The sequence below is a fragment of the Dipodomys spectabilis genome, unplaced genomic scaffold, assembly GCF_019054845.1.
Source record: "Dipodomys spectabilis isolate Male_0828 unplaced genomic scaffold, ASM1905484v1 ptg000187l, whole genome shotgun sequence".
Lineage (NCBI taxonomy): Eukaryota > Metazoa > Chordata > Mammalia > Rodentia > Heteromyidae > Dipodomys > Dipodomys spectabilis.
In genome coordinates, this window is record NW_024870864.1 from 2232673 (window position 1) to 2248861 (window position 16189).

General features: G+C 51.6%; 1 protein-coding gene across 3 annotated transcripts; it reads left to right on the forward strand.

Moving 5' to 3' along the window:
* On the forward strand, nt 1-14096 carry Prom2 (prominin 2). 3 transcript variants are annotated; one of them, XM_042695549.1, is made up of 24 exons: nt 1-364; nt 873-922; nt 1380-1582; nt 1677-1797; nt 2060-2123; nt 2346-2435; nt 2748-2950; nt 3303-3377; nt 4234-4297; nt 4513-4672; nt 4920-5072; nt 5807-5930; nt 6800-6891; nt 7031-7115; nt 9149-9295; nt 9775-9846; nt 10524-10616; nt 10737-10790; nt 11089-11169; nt 11304-11372; nt 12119-12208; nt 12406-12512; nt 12819-12891; nt 13097-14096. In XM_042695549.1, exons 1-23 carry the CDS (start codon nt 124-126, stop codon nt 12880-12882), a joined length of 2502 nt encoding a protein of 833 aa, XP_042551483.1. In that variant the 5' UTR covers nt 1-123; the 3' UTR covers nt 12883-12891; nt 13097-14096. The 3 variants fall into 3 exon arrangements, with proteins under 3 accessions (XP_042551483.1, XP_042551481.1, XP_042551484.1); XM_042695547.1 differs by having other exon boundaries at nt 13908-14096; XM_042695550.1 differs by having other exon boundaries at nt 13912-14096.
* The last annotated feature ends 2093 nt before the right edge of the window (nt 14097-16189 follow it).

Here is a 16189-nt window from a genome sequence, read left to right on the forward strand (position 1 = left end):
AGGGCCACTGGGACAGAGGGAGGAAGGCTGCCGAAGGATGCACGGCCTGCCTTGCGTTCGCCCGCACCCTCTGCAGCTTGAGCCAGTCTTGCCTGCCCCGCGGCCCACCCACCCGACCCCACGATGCGTGTGCCGGGCCTCATGGTGTCCCTGCTGAGCTTGGAACTGGGGCTGGCTCTGAGCCCACCCCACGCGACAGCCTCGGACTGCGGGTACCTCGGCCCAGCCGAACGTCTGACATTCACTCCGGCTGCCAGAACCCGGTGGCTGGCCCCTCTGGTCCGCGCGCCTGGGCCCTTGGACCCTCTCTATGGCACCGTGCGCCGCTTTCTCTCCGTGGTGCAGCTCAACCCTTTCCCTACGGGTGAGTGACTTCCTCCCTCCCTCCTTCCCTCCCAGGCATCTGTGCCCATCCTGTCAACGGGCACTTGGAAGGCAGGGTCCCCTGAATACCCTTCACCTTCTTTATCCCAGAAGTTCTGGGAGACCAGAGGTAGCTCCTGGAGAAGGCTCTGGAACCTTCTTCTGTAACTTTAGGCAAGCCACCTTTCCTCTCTGAGCTTGGACTTCTCTGACTCAGATGGTTAGACCTGCTCATTTTCCAAGCCCAGCAACACTAGGGATTCCCTGGAGGAGGGGAAGGGCTTCCAGGCCAGGCCGGTTCCCTGCCTTTGCTGGGTGGCAGGGCCTAGCTTAAGGCCCAGGAGGACTGCTTGCCCAGCTGTCTCCTTCTGTGGTAGCACTGAGGCCCAGTAAGATGGCACAGCGCCACGTGACATGCCTTCTCCAAGAACCCACCTTTGGCCTAGAAGTGGGCAAAGGGCAGGGCAGTGATTGTCTCCAAACCTTCAGCCTGGCTTTTTTTCTGGTAGAGTTGGTCAAGGCCCTGCTGAATGAGCCATCTTCAGTGAAGGTGGATGAGGTGAGAGTCAAGGGGCAGGTGCTGGGCCAGGGAGGTTGGGATGAGCAAGGGGGCCCCCTTCTTGTTCAGTCCAGGCCACTTTTTAGGTGCTTGTCAAGTGTGTGTGTGTGTGTGTGTGTGTGTGTGTGTGTGTGTGTATGCGTGCACATGTGCACACATGTGGTAGGGAATCCTTTCCCTTCCTCCGTGGGTGATGTGGTGACAGAATTAGGTTCAATTAGCAGTGGGATTCAAAGTGAGCCCAAATCAGCCCAGACTTGGGTTTTCTTGTCTGTAACCTGGTAATTAACAGACATTGTGCAGCTGTTTCATGGGTTCACCAAGATGCTGGCAAAGGACCAACCATATGAACTTCCTTTGCTTCAAGCGGCCCTCCGGAGTCAGTGGGGAGCTGGGACTGGCTGGAAGTGGGAAGTGGGAAACAGCACCGCCCCTCATGCCTTACTGTCCTGCCCAGGTGGTGCGGTATGAGGCGGGCTACGTAGTGTGTGCTGTGATCGCAGGCCTCTTCCTCCTGGCAGTGCCCATCACTGGGCTCTGCTTCTGCTGTTGTCGCTGCCACCGGCGCTGTGGGGGTCGAGTGAAGACTGAGCACAAAGCCATGGCCTGTGAGCGTGGCACCCTCATGGCCTTCCTGCTGCTGACTACCTTCGTGCTGCTGTGAGAGGCTCCCAGGTCAGGAGGGAGGGCTGAGCCATCGCTAAGACTCCAGGGCACGCTGCAAGCACCTTCCCTCTCTCATCCATTCTTGCAGGGTTGGCATGGTCTGTGCTTTTGTTACCAACCAGCGCACGCATGAACAGACAGGTCCCAGTGTTCAAGCTGTGCCTGAGACCCTGCTCAGCCTCCAGAGTCTGGTGTCTGATATCCCTGAGGTGAGCACTGAGTGAGCACTGAGTAACCACTTTGTCCTCATGGAAGCACCAGGCCCATGCCAGACAGAGAGCAGAGTGGGTCATCCATGGCTCAGAGCCTGCTAGGCAGAGAAGGTGTCACTTTCTCTGCATGCCTGGCTGCTACCCCCTGCTGGAGAGTCTCTGAAATGCAAAGAACTGAATTTATGGGGTCCTCAAGAAGAAAGGGGCTGCTGGGGGACAGGGAAAGGTGGCTTACCACGCTGTGGCTGTGTTTGCCTAGGAGCTGCAGACCGTGGCAGATCAGTTTTCCTTGCCCCAGAATCAAGTCTTGGAGGACCTGGATGGTAATGGTTACAAGTTGGCTAATCCCAGAGTTCCCTGCTCATACCCCGGCTTCATAGGTGGGGTAAAGCCCCCTGGGAAGCCTGTGCAGCAGTCACACTGCAACAGGATGGACAAGCCAACATTACCCTGCAGAGCCTGGGACTGGGACTGGGGGTGGGGGGTGGGGGAGAGGTCCTGAGCTCCCGAGGGGCCAGCCCAGCAGCATGCCCTGTGCTCTCCAGGTGTTGGGGAGCGCCTCGGGAACTTAATTCATAGCCAGCTGAAGAGCAAGGTGTACCTGCTGCTGGCCTCAGTGCACAGCCTGGGCCAAGGTGAGCTGGATCCGTGCCCTGCACACAGGTGGGCCCAGCAGGTGTGTCCTCTGAGGTGCACTTGCCCTTCCCCAGTCCTAGATTTTCAGCCCCACCCATGTCTTTTCTATCCCATTATCCAGGATCCCGTCTGTGGCTTCTCTGCCCACTTCCTGGCCTAATTTGCCCTGGGCAGTTTCCACCGTGACTATAGAGGTTAATGGCTATGAGTCCTTTTGTCCTGGGAGAGGGAATGAATGTTCTGCTTCCTACAAAGCTGCTGAGGATGCTAGGAAATGTGGAGGCTCCTCAGGCCAGGTGTGGGTCTCCTAGCCCTGCAGGTCTCCATGGACCACCTTCGGGCCCTGAATGCCACCACCAAGGAACTTCAAGAAGGACAACAGCACCTAGAACCAGCTGTGCGAGACCACCGGGAACGCCTGCTTGCCTTGCTACAGGATCCCCAGTGTCAGGGGAACTGCACAGGGACCCTGAGCCAAGTCCATGCTCTAGAGCTGGGTGCTGACTTCAGCCAGGTAGAGGCAAAGGACAAAGGCCTCTCAGGGGTTCAGAAGGGCTGCTGTGCCTGCTGCCCTAGGAGTATTTGGGCAACCCAGTGGTCTGGGGGGTTTCCTAAGACTTCCTTTTTCAAGCTGCCCTTCCCTTCCCCCAGGATTGGTGACCATCATCCTGGCCAAGAGCTGTCTGGGGCCCATAAACTGAGCCTTGAGCATCACATGCATTCAAGTTTTGGCTTCTCACAGCCTCACAAGGCAATAAGGGTCACTGGGGCCCCCACTTTGCACATGAGGACGCTGGGGGTTCAGAGGTGTCTGCTCTTTTCATCCTGCATAGATTCTCATCGATTCTCTCCCTCCTTCATTTCAGGTGCCCCATTTGGATGATGCCCTGTATCGGCTGAAGGATGTTCCAGAGACCAACTTCTCTAGCATGGTCCAGGAGGTTAGTGCTCATCTGGGCTCCCTGACTGCACTTGCCTGGGAATTCACAAGTGAAGGGCCTCAGTCTCTCCCCCCTCTTTTGGAACAGGGACTCAAGTGAACTTAAGACTTGAGGGCACCCCTGTCAATGGAGCCCTAGACTAGAGGCTCATTGTGCTAATACTCTGTGCTCACAAGTCAGGTGCAGGGAGGCTGGCAGAAGGGGAGGGTGCTGTGTGAGTCAGCGCCTGTGACCCAGGGCCTGCTTTGGGGAATCAGTGAGTCAGCCTTGCTGGCTGGCTGGAGCAGGAGCTTCTGAGAAGAAGGAAGTGGGAGCAGAGGTGAAATGACCATTGCTAGCAGTCATGTGTGGGATGGGTGGGAGAGACAAGAAGATGGCAGAGTAAGCCACTGTGGTCTAGGAAAGGGCTGGAATAGAAAGAAGAGGTCGGCAAGCCAGGTACTGGTAACTCATGCCTGTAATCTTGGCTATTCAGGAGGTTGACAGCTGAAGATTATGGTTCAAAGCCAGGAAAGTCCATGAGACTCTTATCTCTAATTAATCAGCAAAAAGTCAGAAAGAAAGCTGTCGTTCAAGTATCAGACCACCAGCCTTGAGTGAAAACGCTAAAGGACAAGGCCCTGAGTTCAAGCCCCAGGAATGGCACCTCCCCCTAAAAAAAAATGGTCTGCACATTGGGGAGTTAGAGTCAGCCTGGGCAAGGAAGAAGAAATCCAAAACCAAGAGAACCCAGGAATGTCTGCCCCACACTGGGAGCACTGAGTGCCGATGCCCTCCTTCTGGGCCTGGGGCTTCAGGACTTCAAGTTGAGACACCAGGAGGAGGGCTGGAGGCTCAGCTCTACTTGGTTCCACAGGAGAACAGCACCTTCAACAACCTCCCACTTCTGATTGGCCTGCAGACGGCCAATGCAGTCAAAGGTAAGGCCCTACCCAGTGCCAGGCAGCCTGCCCAACCTGCCACCACTCCTTTCCTCTCTCCCCCTGCCACACTCTTTTCTAGATGTTTGCTGAGAGGAGCAGGCAGTGGTGGGGAAGACTACCCTCCTTAGCTGCTCTTCCTCTGTGGGTCCTAGAGGTTCAGCCCTGGCTCTGGGTACCCCACCCGCAGCCTAAGCTTCTGTGGCTTTGGGCAGATCTGAAGAAGGCAGTGTCTGGGCAGCCTGAAGGTGTGAGGATGTTGGCCACAGGATTCCCAGACTTGAAGGCAACTTCTCGCTGGAGCCAAACCCTGGGGGAGCTGGAAGAGTGCAGCCGCCCCTACCTGAAGGATGTGCAGAGATACGAGACATACAGGTGCCAGGAACCCAGCCCCTCTGTGACCCTAAGTATCACTCAGCTACGCTGAGTCTTCTTCCTCTTAAACCAAGACCCCTTGCCTATGTGTCCCTGGAATCCAAAAAGGCAGTGAAGCACTGCACTTCTCAAGCCTCAGCACCAGGTTTAGAGGGTTCATCCGGCTACCAGGTCCCATGCTGACCTCTCTAGAGCTCAGCTGCCCATCCCCCCATTCTCAGTGATCCCCATATCTTCTCTGTGGCAGGTGGATCGTGGGCTGCGTGCTGTGCTCCATGGTCCTGCTTGTGGTGGTCTGTAACCTGCTGGGCCTCAGCCTAGGCACCTGGGGACTGTCTGCCAGAGAAGACCCCAGCCACTCAGAAGCCAAGGGCGAGGCTGGAGCCCGCTTCCTCATGTTGTAAGAAGGGCCTGGGAGGGGGGAACAGGCCCGCCAGGCTGGCCAGATCCATCATGCTTTCTCAGCAGCTCCTAGTGCCAGGAGATTGAGCTCAAATCAATGACCTTTCTGGGCCTCAGTGTCCTCCTCTGTATACAGGGGTTGAACTAGAGCAAGAATGATTAATATGATATACTTCCACAGCCCATTCTGGTGACAACTGTAGTATTTTCCCATTGAGTGCAGCCTCATCCTCAGAATCCTTATCCTAGCCTTCTGGCAGCACCAACAACAGGAGCTAGTAGCCTACAGTCTCCAAGGATATCACATTGAACAGGATAAGCACTACACAAAAGGGCCTGGTGAAATGGTGCGCAGAGGCTGAAATCCACCCTATATTTCATTCTCCACGCCGCACAGGGGCTGTGCGCACCTACCTCACAAAGGAACCCTACAAATCAGTGATGCCTGGCCCAAGAGTTGTTACTTCTCAAATGAATTGGGGTTCCCCTCTGCCATGGGTCTTACCTGGCCATGCCATGCCAAGCCAAGAGATCTCTGGAACAGGTCACTTCCATGGGTTTTGAGTACAGATGTGGATTGTCCTGACTCCTTGAGTAAAACAGCAGTGCCATCTGTTAAGATTCCAGAGCTAGCAAGGGCTAGCAGTGTGAGTAGGGCAGAAGTCTGGCCCAGAAAAGCCAGGCTCTACTCTCTCTCTCTCTCTCTTTCAACCCTCTCCCTTACCTCCCCAGAAGTGTGAGCTTCAGCTTCCTCTTTGCTGGCCCACTCATCCTCCTGGTTTTTGCCACCTTCCTGGTGGGCGGCAATGTGCAGACGCTGGTGTGCCAGAGCTGGGAGCGAGGAGAGCTCTATGAGGTGCGACTGTCCCTTCTCTGGGCCCATAGGCAGGTAGAGGGAGATGTGGACAAAGCAAGGAGGCTGGGAGAAAGTGGGAGCCAGAGGGATGTCAAAAGGAGAGGGGGCCAAGCATCAGTGGCTCGTGCCTGTAAGCCTAGCTTGGAAGGGCAAATTAGGGAGGATTGTGGTTCAAGGTCAGCCTGGGCAAAAAAAAGTTAGGAGGTCTTTCCTTAACCAGTAACTAGATGTGGTGGCATATGTCTGTCATCCTAGTTTCATGGGAAGTGTAAATAAGCGGATTGTTTTGGGGCAGGATGAAAAACACTATTACAAAAAATAATAAGCATGAAAAGGGCCAGAGGAGTGGCTCAATGGTAGAGTACCTGACTAGCAAGCCCAAGTCCTTGATTTCAAGCCCCGGTATCACCTACACAGAAAAAAAGAGGGGAATGAGTGAGTGAGAGAGGAACCAGGGAAATGAAGAAAGAAATGACAAGGAAAGAGACAGAAAACCACCGGTAGACTTGAAAGAAAGAACCTATGAGCCCCTGGGGGTGCTGCCCAGGCTTCTGGCAAGGACCCAAGTGGTTGCAACCACTCTGGCCCCCTTTCCTCTCCCAACCCTGAGTTTGAGAATCCTGGAACGCAGTGTGCTTCCAGTGGATGAGCTGAGATGCTGACCAGTTGGAAAGGCAGGCCACTCTCCTAGAGACTCGAGAAGAGTCCTATAAGGAATTAGGGCCTTTGAGCTGGTGATCAGGCTTGGGTAGGAGTCATAGGACCTTCCCACCCTGGTCTCTCCTGCATTGAGTAGCCCAGGCCTTGGGGAACCAAGGCAGCCTTGTCTCCTTCCTGCTTCATGCTGCATTTCTCCTTGTCACCCAAAGTTTGTAGACACCCCAGGGAATTTGCCCCCATCCATGAACCTGTCACGCCTTCTTGGCCTCAAGAAGAACATCAGTGTCCTCTTGGCCTATCAGTGAGTACACAGCATGGGTTGGAGTCTAGGGTGGAAGGAGGGGCCTAAAGGGGGGGACAGAGGTAGGTGTCCAATGAGGGTGACATAAGCCCCTATCTCCCATCCCTTGTCATTCTTCCTGGATGTTCACTTTTCCCAGGCAGTGCAGGGAAGGGGCAGCACTGTGGAAGGTCCTACAGCTCAATGACTCTTACGACCTGGAGAAGCACCTGGATATCAGCCAGGTAAGAGAATGTTCTGGAAGGTTGGAAGGGCTCTTTCTGCTAATCTACCTCCTCTGATCTTGCCCCCATGGAAGCATAGTCTCTCTGAACCTGAGAAATCTAAGCTCAGAAAAATCTGCCAGAGGCCATGGTCAGGAAAAGCTGAATCTAGCAGAGGTTGTAGAAGGAAAGAAAAGTGAGAGCATGTGTGAGTTCTTGTCTGACTGAGGACAGGCATTGGTTGGCATTAGCTGCACCAGAATGTCAGTGAATGCTGCTGAATAAGTTGGATAATGATGGTGGAGGACATATCAAACTCTCATAACCAGTAGGTGGTGGCACAGCAGATCCCACCCCTAGCCTGACTAAAGAACTGTCTGTCTGCTATGGGACTTGGACTGCTCTTCTTGGCAGAGAATGCACAACCAGTGAGAGTAGAACTTGCAGGTTGATGCAGAGCTTCAGGCACTTGTGGATACTGTAAGAGATAGTTCTAGAACCAAGGAAGAGCTTCATCAGAGAGACATACTTTGAGATTGTAGTTCTAAAAGTGCTCAGAGGCTGAACCTTTCTTCTTTGGATGCTTAAGTGTGGTAGGGGGGGAGGTCCCCAGGGATCCATTTCTAAGCAGGTGTTCTCAGGAACACCTACACCCCACTTCCTACATACCCCCCTACACACTGCTGCCCGTGTAAAGCTACCTTCTCATTTTGTATCATCCTGAAAACCTTTCCAAATCCTTTTGGATCAGCACCCCTATTCTCAGCACAGCTTATTTTGCTTAGCCTTAGCCTATTCATCTTCCAGAATCTTTGACCAGAAGGAGGTCCTTAGAGCGGGCAGTATTCTGGTGCTGGGCCAGTGATTTTGCCTCAGGACTGGTGCATGCACATGTGCGCGCACGCGCACGCACACGCACACACACACACACACACACACACACACACACACACACACACATTGTCCTCAAATTTGGTGACAATGAGTTGATGCAGAAATCAGCAAGACAAGATGTGCTTTCCAGGGCACCAGGAGGCACTGTCTGTTGTACACATCCACATTCCTACATCTGTCTGTCACTGATACCTATAGAGCTGCATAAAACCCTGCCTCTAAGCTGGGCACTAGTGTCTCAAGCCTATAATCCTAGCTGCACAAGAGGCTGAGGTCTGAGCATCATAGTTGAAAGCCAGTCTGAGCTGACTCATCCAAGAGATTCTTATTTCCAATTAACAAGGAAAAATGCTTGTTAATTCACTTCCAAAGAACTGGAGGTGTAACTCAAGTAGTAGGGCACCAGCCTTGACCAAAAAAGCCCCAAAAGAATATAAGACTCTGAGTGAAAGCCCCAGAACTAGCCCCACCTCCTCTGAGAGGTATTAAGATTCCCCCCCACTCCCACACACACACACACACATGGTCACCTCCACCTCTAGGAAGGCAGCCTAGAAGCAGTGAGCAAAGTCGGGCTGCATTCTCTGATTTGCTGGGTAACTTCCAGCAAGTGAATGCTCCAGTCCCTCATCCATTGGCCACTGAGGCCAAAGTCTCAGTTTCAAGCTCTAGGTCCTTAAGGGACTTTCCTGAAAAATGTGATTGATTTCTGGCCATTCACTCATTCACACAGCCCACACTCTTGTACCTTGCCACCATATGGGAGCCTCTGCTCTAGATCTAGGGTTTGGGGGCAGGATGGTCAGTCAAAGTTCCCAGTATGATGGAGCTGACAGCAGTTAGCAAGTACAATAAGCAAAGAGAGTCAAACGCTATGGAGGCCCTAGAACAGGGGATATGAAAAGCTATTTCATATCAGGTGACTGTCAGGTAGGATCTGTGCCAAAATCCAGTAGCCAGACTGAGACCGGAAGAAGGCTGGGTCTTGAGGAGGAGTGAGAAGCAGAAGGGTCTGGGAAGCTTTTCTGAGGATAGAGGTTAGGAGCTATCCAAGGCAAAGGGACCTTGAACAATCAAGAAGAGGCTTGAGGGGCTTGAGGATGCTGGCCTGGGGGAACATTTCTGGGGTTCTAGCTCAGCAACTTGTCTTCTCTCCCCAGTATGCCACAAAAATGCAGCAAGAGTTGAAGGGCTTCAATGTGGAAATAAAAGATCTGGATCTGCTGAGCCCTGAAGCTCGCCAGGACTTGGAGGCATTGCAGAGCAGTGGGATAGAGAAAATCAGCTATCATGACTTCTTTGTTCAGGTCAGCAATAGCCACCTGAGGTACCCTGTATAGTGGTGGCAGAACAGAGGGGGGCCACCCAGGAACTGGGCATCTCTCACCTTGTTTCAGCTGTTAACCTCTCTCTTCCTGGGATCTCATCCTGGTTGGTTGGGAATGTGCCCAGATCATGACAACCACCACCCCTCCCCCTCATCCCCACCACACAGGGTCTCCCCAGCAGCTCATGTCGCTGTTCATGGTGCTGAACCCACAGCTGCCAAGAATGCTAGTAGCAAACTGCCTCTTGCTTGATTCACACCAGATGTGCTTCAGGGATTTTGGTTGTTATTGTTGTTGTTTCCTTTTCTATCCCATTGGAAACTGTCTGAAATGTTTTACAGTTCCAGTTCAAATCAATTATGACCAAAATGTCTTCATAGACAGGTAGAGGAATGCAAAGGCTGGGAAAGGCAGAGGTGGCTGCGGGAGATGTCAGAGTTTATCTCCTCTGCCCTCAGATCCAGAAGCCTGTGGTGAAGACTGACATGCAGCAGCTGTCCCAGGATTTGGAAAGACTGGTTCAAGCCCAAGTGAGAAGGGAACAGAGACTTCACCTGACAGGAGTCCTTGGATAGGAAGAAGAGGGATGCTTGGGTTGGGGAGGGGATGAGAGAAGAGATGAGATGGAGAGGCTCGCCAATTTCTTGGGTTCTTTGCCTTCCTACTAAGCTTGAAGACATGTCCGTGTCTGTTTGGACTCAAGCTCTGCCACCAGTTGGTTGCCTGGCCCTCTGAAGTCATTTAGCATCTCTCAGCCTTCATTTTTTTCATCTATTAAGAAGACTGTCCCCATCTCAAAAAAAAAAGATATAGTAGTTGATCTAACATCACTCAGCTGGGCAAGCACTTCTTTTTTTCACATCATTTGCAGGCTCTCCTTGAGGACATTGCAGTGAATCAGTATGACAGCTGCCCTTCAAGGGATGAAATGGCATTTTGTATTTGCAAATATTTAGAGGTTCAAAAGCTCTCATTGAGATATGAGATCCTACATCAGCCCTGTATCCTGGGTAGGCCAAGGAGCATTCTCCAGTTTCAGTGGGCACCACTGGGGACTAGTGCTGTGTGGTTGGCTTTGGGGCACCCACCAAGCCAGGGGAAGATGTAGAACTTGGGCTAAGGTGCCCAGAACCCAGGAAAGCCCCTGGAGCTTAATGGTTTTCTTCCTTTAAGAGTAGCACTTTCCACCTCCCCTGTCTGCTCTCAGGGCAATTCTATGCTGGGACAGCAGCTGCAGGAGGCAGCCCAAGGGCTCAGAAACCTCTACCATGAGAAGGTTGTCCCCCAGCAGAACCTTATAGTAAGTTTGGAGGCCCTGGGGAGAGGGCAATAAAAGAGGAGAGAGGCCCCTGGGCCACTAACTCCACTTTTTTCCCTCCCGTGTCCCTGCTCCTAACTAGCCCTAATTGCTCCTCCACAGGCTAAGCTTAACCTCAATGCCAGGGCACTGGAGTCTGCTGCCCCAAATCTCCAGGTGGCTACTGGGATGGGGAAGATGGGGAGGGCTCAGCACAGGGAGGAGGGAAGTAGGAACAGCTGGTTTGGTATTGCATCTGCCCTGGGGTTGCAGGTGGAGATGGGACTAAGAGAGTGGATGGATGGCAGATCCTTGGGGACCTGGATCATTAACCTCTAGGCCCTCAGGCCTGTCCTTCCTCCGCTAAAACGACATGCTTGGTACTTTATGTTGGATGGATAAATGGATGGATGAGCAATGAGTCACTGCTTCCTGAGCAGGACACTGTGTTAGAACCTGTTCTCCTCTCCTCCAGCTGGAGACCACAGCCCTCCTTGGCAATATCACCGTCCTAAGAGGAGAGCTGCCTGTCTTTATCAATCACATCATGGAGAATGTGAGTGGGGCTGAGCGCTGCCTCCAAAACAGAGGAACTTGGGGCTTTCACTCCAGGCTTCTCCAACCTCCCCTCCCTGAGGCTCCCAGAGGGTATGGACTCCTGCCAGCCCAGGCCTCTTCTCTTTCCCACAGGCAAGCAGATGTTTCATGACCCGGGAATTGGGCTACTTCTCCCAGTATGTGGCCTGGGTGAGAGAAGAGGTGAGTAGAGGTACAGACCCCACCTGGCCTCTACCCCTAGTGGACCAGCTGGTCATTCTGCTCTTCCCATCTCATGCCTCCTTTGGTGATGCCCTAGGCCTTCAGGATTAACCCCAAGCTTGGTTCTTCTAACCCCTGCTCATTGGCTGGACTCTGCATAACCTACCTCTGCTCCTGCCCCTCTAGGGGGCCTCCATGAACTGGGGTGGTCATGACTCTCTAGAAGGTGCTGTCCATACCTTGCTCCCCTGTCCTTGCCTGGGCTGCCTCCCTTTGACCAGCTTGTCTAAGGCCAGCTTTCAAAGATTACCTTCTTTTGTGGCCCCGTGCTGACCACTGCTGTCTTGGCATCCACACTAGTGGATTCACTCTATGCATTCATGATGTGTGTGCTGTGCACATGTGCAGACACATACAGAGCATGTGAGGTGCGTGTGTACATGTTGCCTCTCCAGGTGGAGGGACTTAATGCTGTGCTAGGCACACAGCAGGGCCATAACATAGGTGCATAGGTACAAAATGCAGTAGCTGAGCAAGGAGCCTGTGAGTGTGTCCCTGTCTCTCGTGTCCCTGTATCCATGTGTCTCTGTGGGGCCCTGCTGTTCTGTATCTGTATAAAGTATGGGAAGGCCCACAGCTGTGTCCCTGGGCCTCTCGGTGTCCCTGTCAACCTCTCCTTGGAATATGGGGTGCACAGCTGCATGCTGGGTATGTCCACATGTACCTGGCTTATGTGACTACCTCAGGTGACTCAGCGAATCGCTACCTGCCAGCCCTTCTCTGGAGCCCTGGACAATGGTCGTGTGATCCTATGTGACATGATGGCTGACCCCTGGGTGAGTGTGGATAGTGAGTCTTATTCAGGGGTCAGACAAAGCTGGGCTAAGGGCCACACATGGCCCCTGCTTGGTTCCGCCTCCAAGTCAATGCAGTTGCAGTGGGGGCAGTGGGTACAGAGTGGTCAGGAAGACTCTGTGCCTTCTTGCCCACTGCTGCCTGGCCAGGTGAGCTGATCTCATATCCCGCTGTCCAGAATGCCTTCTGGTTTTGCCTGGGGTGGTGCACCTTCTTCCTGATCCCGAGTATCATCTTTGCTGTCAAGACCTCCAAATACTTCCGTCCTATCCGGAAACGCCTCAGGTGAGGGGCTGCCAGGACCAAGGGAGGCACTGGAGGAGCAGAACATCTTTCCCACATTCAGCGCCCGCCCCCCACTGCACTGCTTTTGAGACTCAGGCAGAGAAGGCTGGTGGTCTAGCTTCGAAGGGACTTAAGCTCTAAGGAGCACCAGGCCCTATCCCACATCCTACTATAACATCTCTACCCTGGCATAGCCTCCTGGGACTCTTCCTCTCCCCTGGAGGGTTTGCTGAAATAGGAATATCATAGCTCCGGGTTTGCCCATGTGTTGGGGCTAGGAACACATCTCATTCTGTGATACCACAGCTCCACAAGCTCTGAGGAGACTCAGCTCTTCCACATCCCCCGGGTCACCTCCCTGAAGCTATAGAACCCAGTGGTGAGTTCCCTCAATTCCTCAGTGCTGGGGGGAAGGAGGGCTGACAGGGTGGGAAATGAAGGAGCTGGGATCTGGGGAGGGGGGTCTCCAAAGCTCAGAGGGCAAGAAGGTTTGGGAACTTGGTGAGGCATGAAGGTTAGCAGTGCTGCTTGACAGGCCTGAGCCTTGAACCTCTATCACCTGTTTGCTTCTTAATCCATAACAGAACAAGGCAATGCCCAGGTCAGCCTATCCTCCCTCCTGGACTCAGCCTAGACCAGAGGACATCTGTAGCTCCTGCCCAAGAGCCCAGGCTGGCCTCCAGGCCTGACTTGTCCCTGGACTGCAGCTTACCTACCCCCATCTTACTTGTTTCTTTTCCACTTCTTGCTACTTGGAATCTCTTTTCATTCATTCCCACACCAACACTTAAACTTCTGCTGAGTCTATAGAGCCAGCAGGTGTTTCTATGCGTCCAGCCCTTTCCTCCTTGCTACAGTACATCAGCATCAGAAGGGATCTGTTTCCTACCTACTGGAAGCCCTTCTCCAGATCCTTGGAGATCCTTGGTTGTGTCCTGTACTTCCCTGTCTCCTTCCACTTTTCTCTTCCCAGACCTCCCCCCCCCCCCAGACCCATGTTTCTTTCCTTCAGGGCAGTCATGTTCTCCCTTTGTCCACTCTTTACTGGGCCCAAGGACCCCCTCCTACCCAATCAAACTCATCAAGCACAATCTCCAAAGTTGGAAAGCTGCTATTGGCCAGCTCTGGACTGGCTTGGGCTCTGCCTCATGTCTACCCTACACACCACACACACACACACACACTCCCACCCCTGTCCTCCACTGCCACAGTCTTTGACCCTCTGCATGTCCCAGCCTGGAGATTTTTTTTTGTCCCTAGTAGAGTGAGAGATTTACTTGATAGTTGCACTTTTATCCCAGGCTAGAAATAGTAGTGTCAATCCCAGCTCCTTTATGAGCACTGGCTTCCAAATTGGGGCGATCATTACCAGGGTTCCCCTTGTCTCCCCTGAAGGTAGCATCTTCCACGGATGGTCCCTACGAGCTTTCCCAGGAGTGGTCTGGTGGCCAGAACTGCCTTTTCTATCTATACATGTACCCTGGGGTCACTCCTACATGCCAGATGCTGAGGTCCAGAAAAGGTGAAGAGGAAGAAGAGGAATGGATAAATCTCAGTTCCATTAAAGTGTTCTCACTTCTCTAAGCCTTGGTTTTGGTCCTTGAAGCCAGTTCTTCCAAGTTGGGGTTTTGTATACAGTCGGTGTTTAATGAGTGTTTATGGAGAGAAGAAACCTAAGGCTGCCAGGCATTGAGGATTATCCAGCAATTGGAGTGGCACCTGTCTAGGAGCATGCTGCTAGGAGCCACAGGCCTGGATCCACTGCCTCTTGCATCTCTCCCTTTGTAAGATGGAAAACTAAGCTTCCCGTGTGTGTTGTAAAAAATACTTCTAACAATGAAAAGAAAGCTCTAGGGGTCTAGCACTAGGCAAATAATTGATGGATGGGAATTGCTGTTTGTTCTATGACACAGGGCCAGGGGTCTGGAAAGATACAAGGGAAAGGGGGAAAACAGGTCCTTCCCAAAGGCCAAAAGCCCTTTAATATGGTGGACTGCTAAGTTTCAGGCTATCTATATTTAATGCATCATAAACAAGCAACACATATTCTACAGGAAATTAGGATGGTGGTTCATGAGATATTGGTACTATGCAAGCACATTTTCAAACAAGGATCCTTGAATGCAGTGTGCCATTACTTCTTACTTTTTCCCAGAAGGCAGTTTATTGTTTCTTTTAGGATTTGGATTTGTTTTTTGCTCAATGGGTTGTTTCTTTGTGTTTTGTTTTGGCAGTTGTGACTCCCCTGTAGACTTGTGCAGAGGAAGTGGTACCCTGCCTTTTTAAACTGCAATCAATGGGATTTAACTAACTAAAGGAGAAACAATTGGGAAAAAAGCATTTCCACTTCTCCATCAGAATTTCTTATCTTTTATCTGTGTGAGCATATTAAGCATACTTGTTTTTAAACCTCACCTCCTTATGTGATTGGAACCCCAGTAATCTGTTCCTAATGGGTATTTGTGTTCCTTAGTGTTAGTTTGTCTTTTCACATACCAGTAGCTTTTGATTGAGCTTTGGTACTCATTGAATCCAAAAGCCTGTGGGGATAATCTGAAGCCTAGAATGAAGTTTTCTTCCCACATGGAAGTATCTTTACATCTAGTCAGTAGGTCTGGATTGCTTTAACACATTTAACCAAAGAAAGGATTTATATCACTTGAAGGCTTAGCCCATTTCAGTTCATTCAAACTTCTACGGTGAAGTCCAATCCATGAAAGATGCAAGCATGCTATTCTCATGATGGGCCTGTCTTTTAACCCCAGAAATTTAAAAGCTCTCTGCTCAGCATCTTTGCTGTATCTTTCTTGACTCAGCAGACCCACAACAGTGGGACAGAGCCCCAGATGCCAGGCACATGTTCCTAGGTTTCCTTCTTTTCTCCCATGTTGGCTCTGTGATTTGTCACTGCGTATTTGCCCCATGATCCCTCAAACAGACTTAAATAAATACATACAATAAACATACGCATATGTAACTTTAAAAGGCACATAAACACTTAGTAGCAGATTTTAACATACTCAGCTAGGAATTTGATCTATATTAGCTTGTCCACTCTTATCAGAAGTAGTAGTCCTAAGAAGACAGCACAAGATTCCTGAGATGGGCAAAATGCTGTAGAATGTCTGTGCCACTCATGTGCTTTCTTTCTCTGCCATATTTCTCTTCTAACGAACTTTCCTATCACCTTTATTTTAAAAAAAGAAGAAGTGCTCCTAAAAATCGATCTCTGGGAATTAGAAATCAACTGCCACTATAGGTGTAGCATCCTTCCTTGAATCCTTGCTCAACTCACTAGGCACTGGCTTTGCAAAGGAGTTTGTGCAGAGGGCATTGCCATACGCATTGGTCACCTGGGTGAGTGTGGGACTACGCAGTTGACAAAGGGACAGAAATAGTTATAAAGAAAAACAGATCACCTGTTTCCCTGATTTGAAAATGTTGGGATATAATATTACAATATTAATGCTACTTCATACTTGCCACAGAGCCTATATGGTCAAGTCCTACCTGTTATCATGATAGTCTCTACAGGGGATAAATCATCATCTGTGATTGACCTGTGAAGCTTTGAGACTGGTTCAAGGTCATATAGTTGGACTGGGTCTCCTTGTCCTGATTCTAACCCTGGAGGTTTCCTCCTGCAGCCTGTCTTCATTCCCCTTGGGCATTTGGGA

What these genes read in the sequence shown, in the direction of transcription:
- Prom2 (XM_042695549.1), top strand. Translation starts at nt 124, where the DNA reads ATGCGTGTGCCGGGCCTCATGGTGTCCCTGCTGAGCTTGGAACTGGGG. An exon ending in AGTCTTGGAGGACCTGGATG is followed by an intron (nt 2,124 to 2,345) that starts GTAATGGTTACA and finishes TGTGCTCTCCAG; the next exon opens with GTGTTGGGGAGCGCCTCGGG. An exon ending in AAAGACTGGTTCAAGCCCAA is followed by an intron (nt 9,847 to 10,523) that starts GTGAGAAGGGAA and finishes GTCTGCTCTCAG; the next exon opens with GGCAATTCTATGCTGGGACA.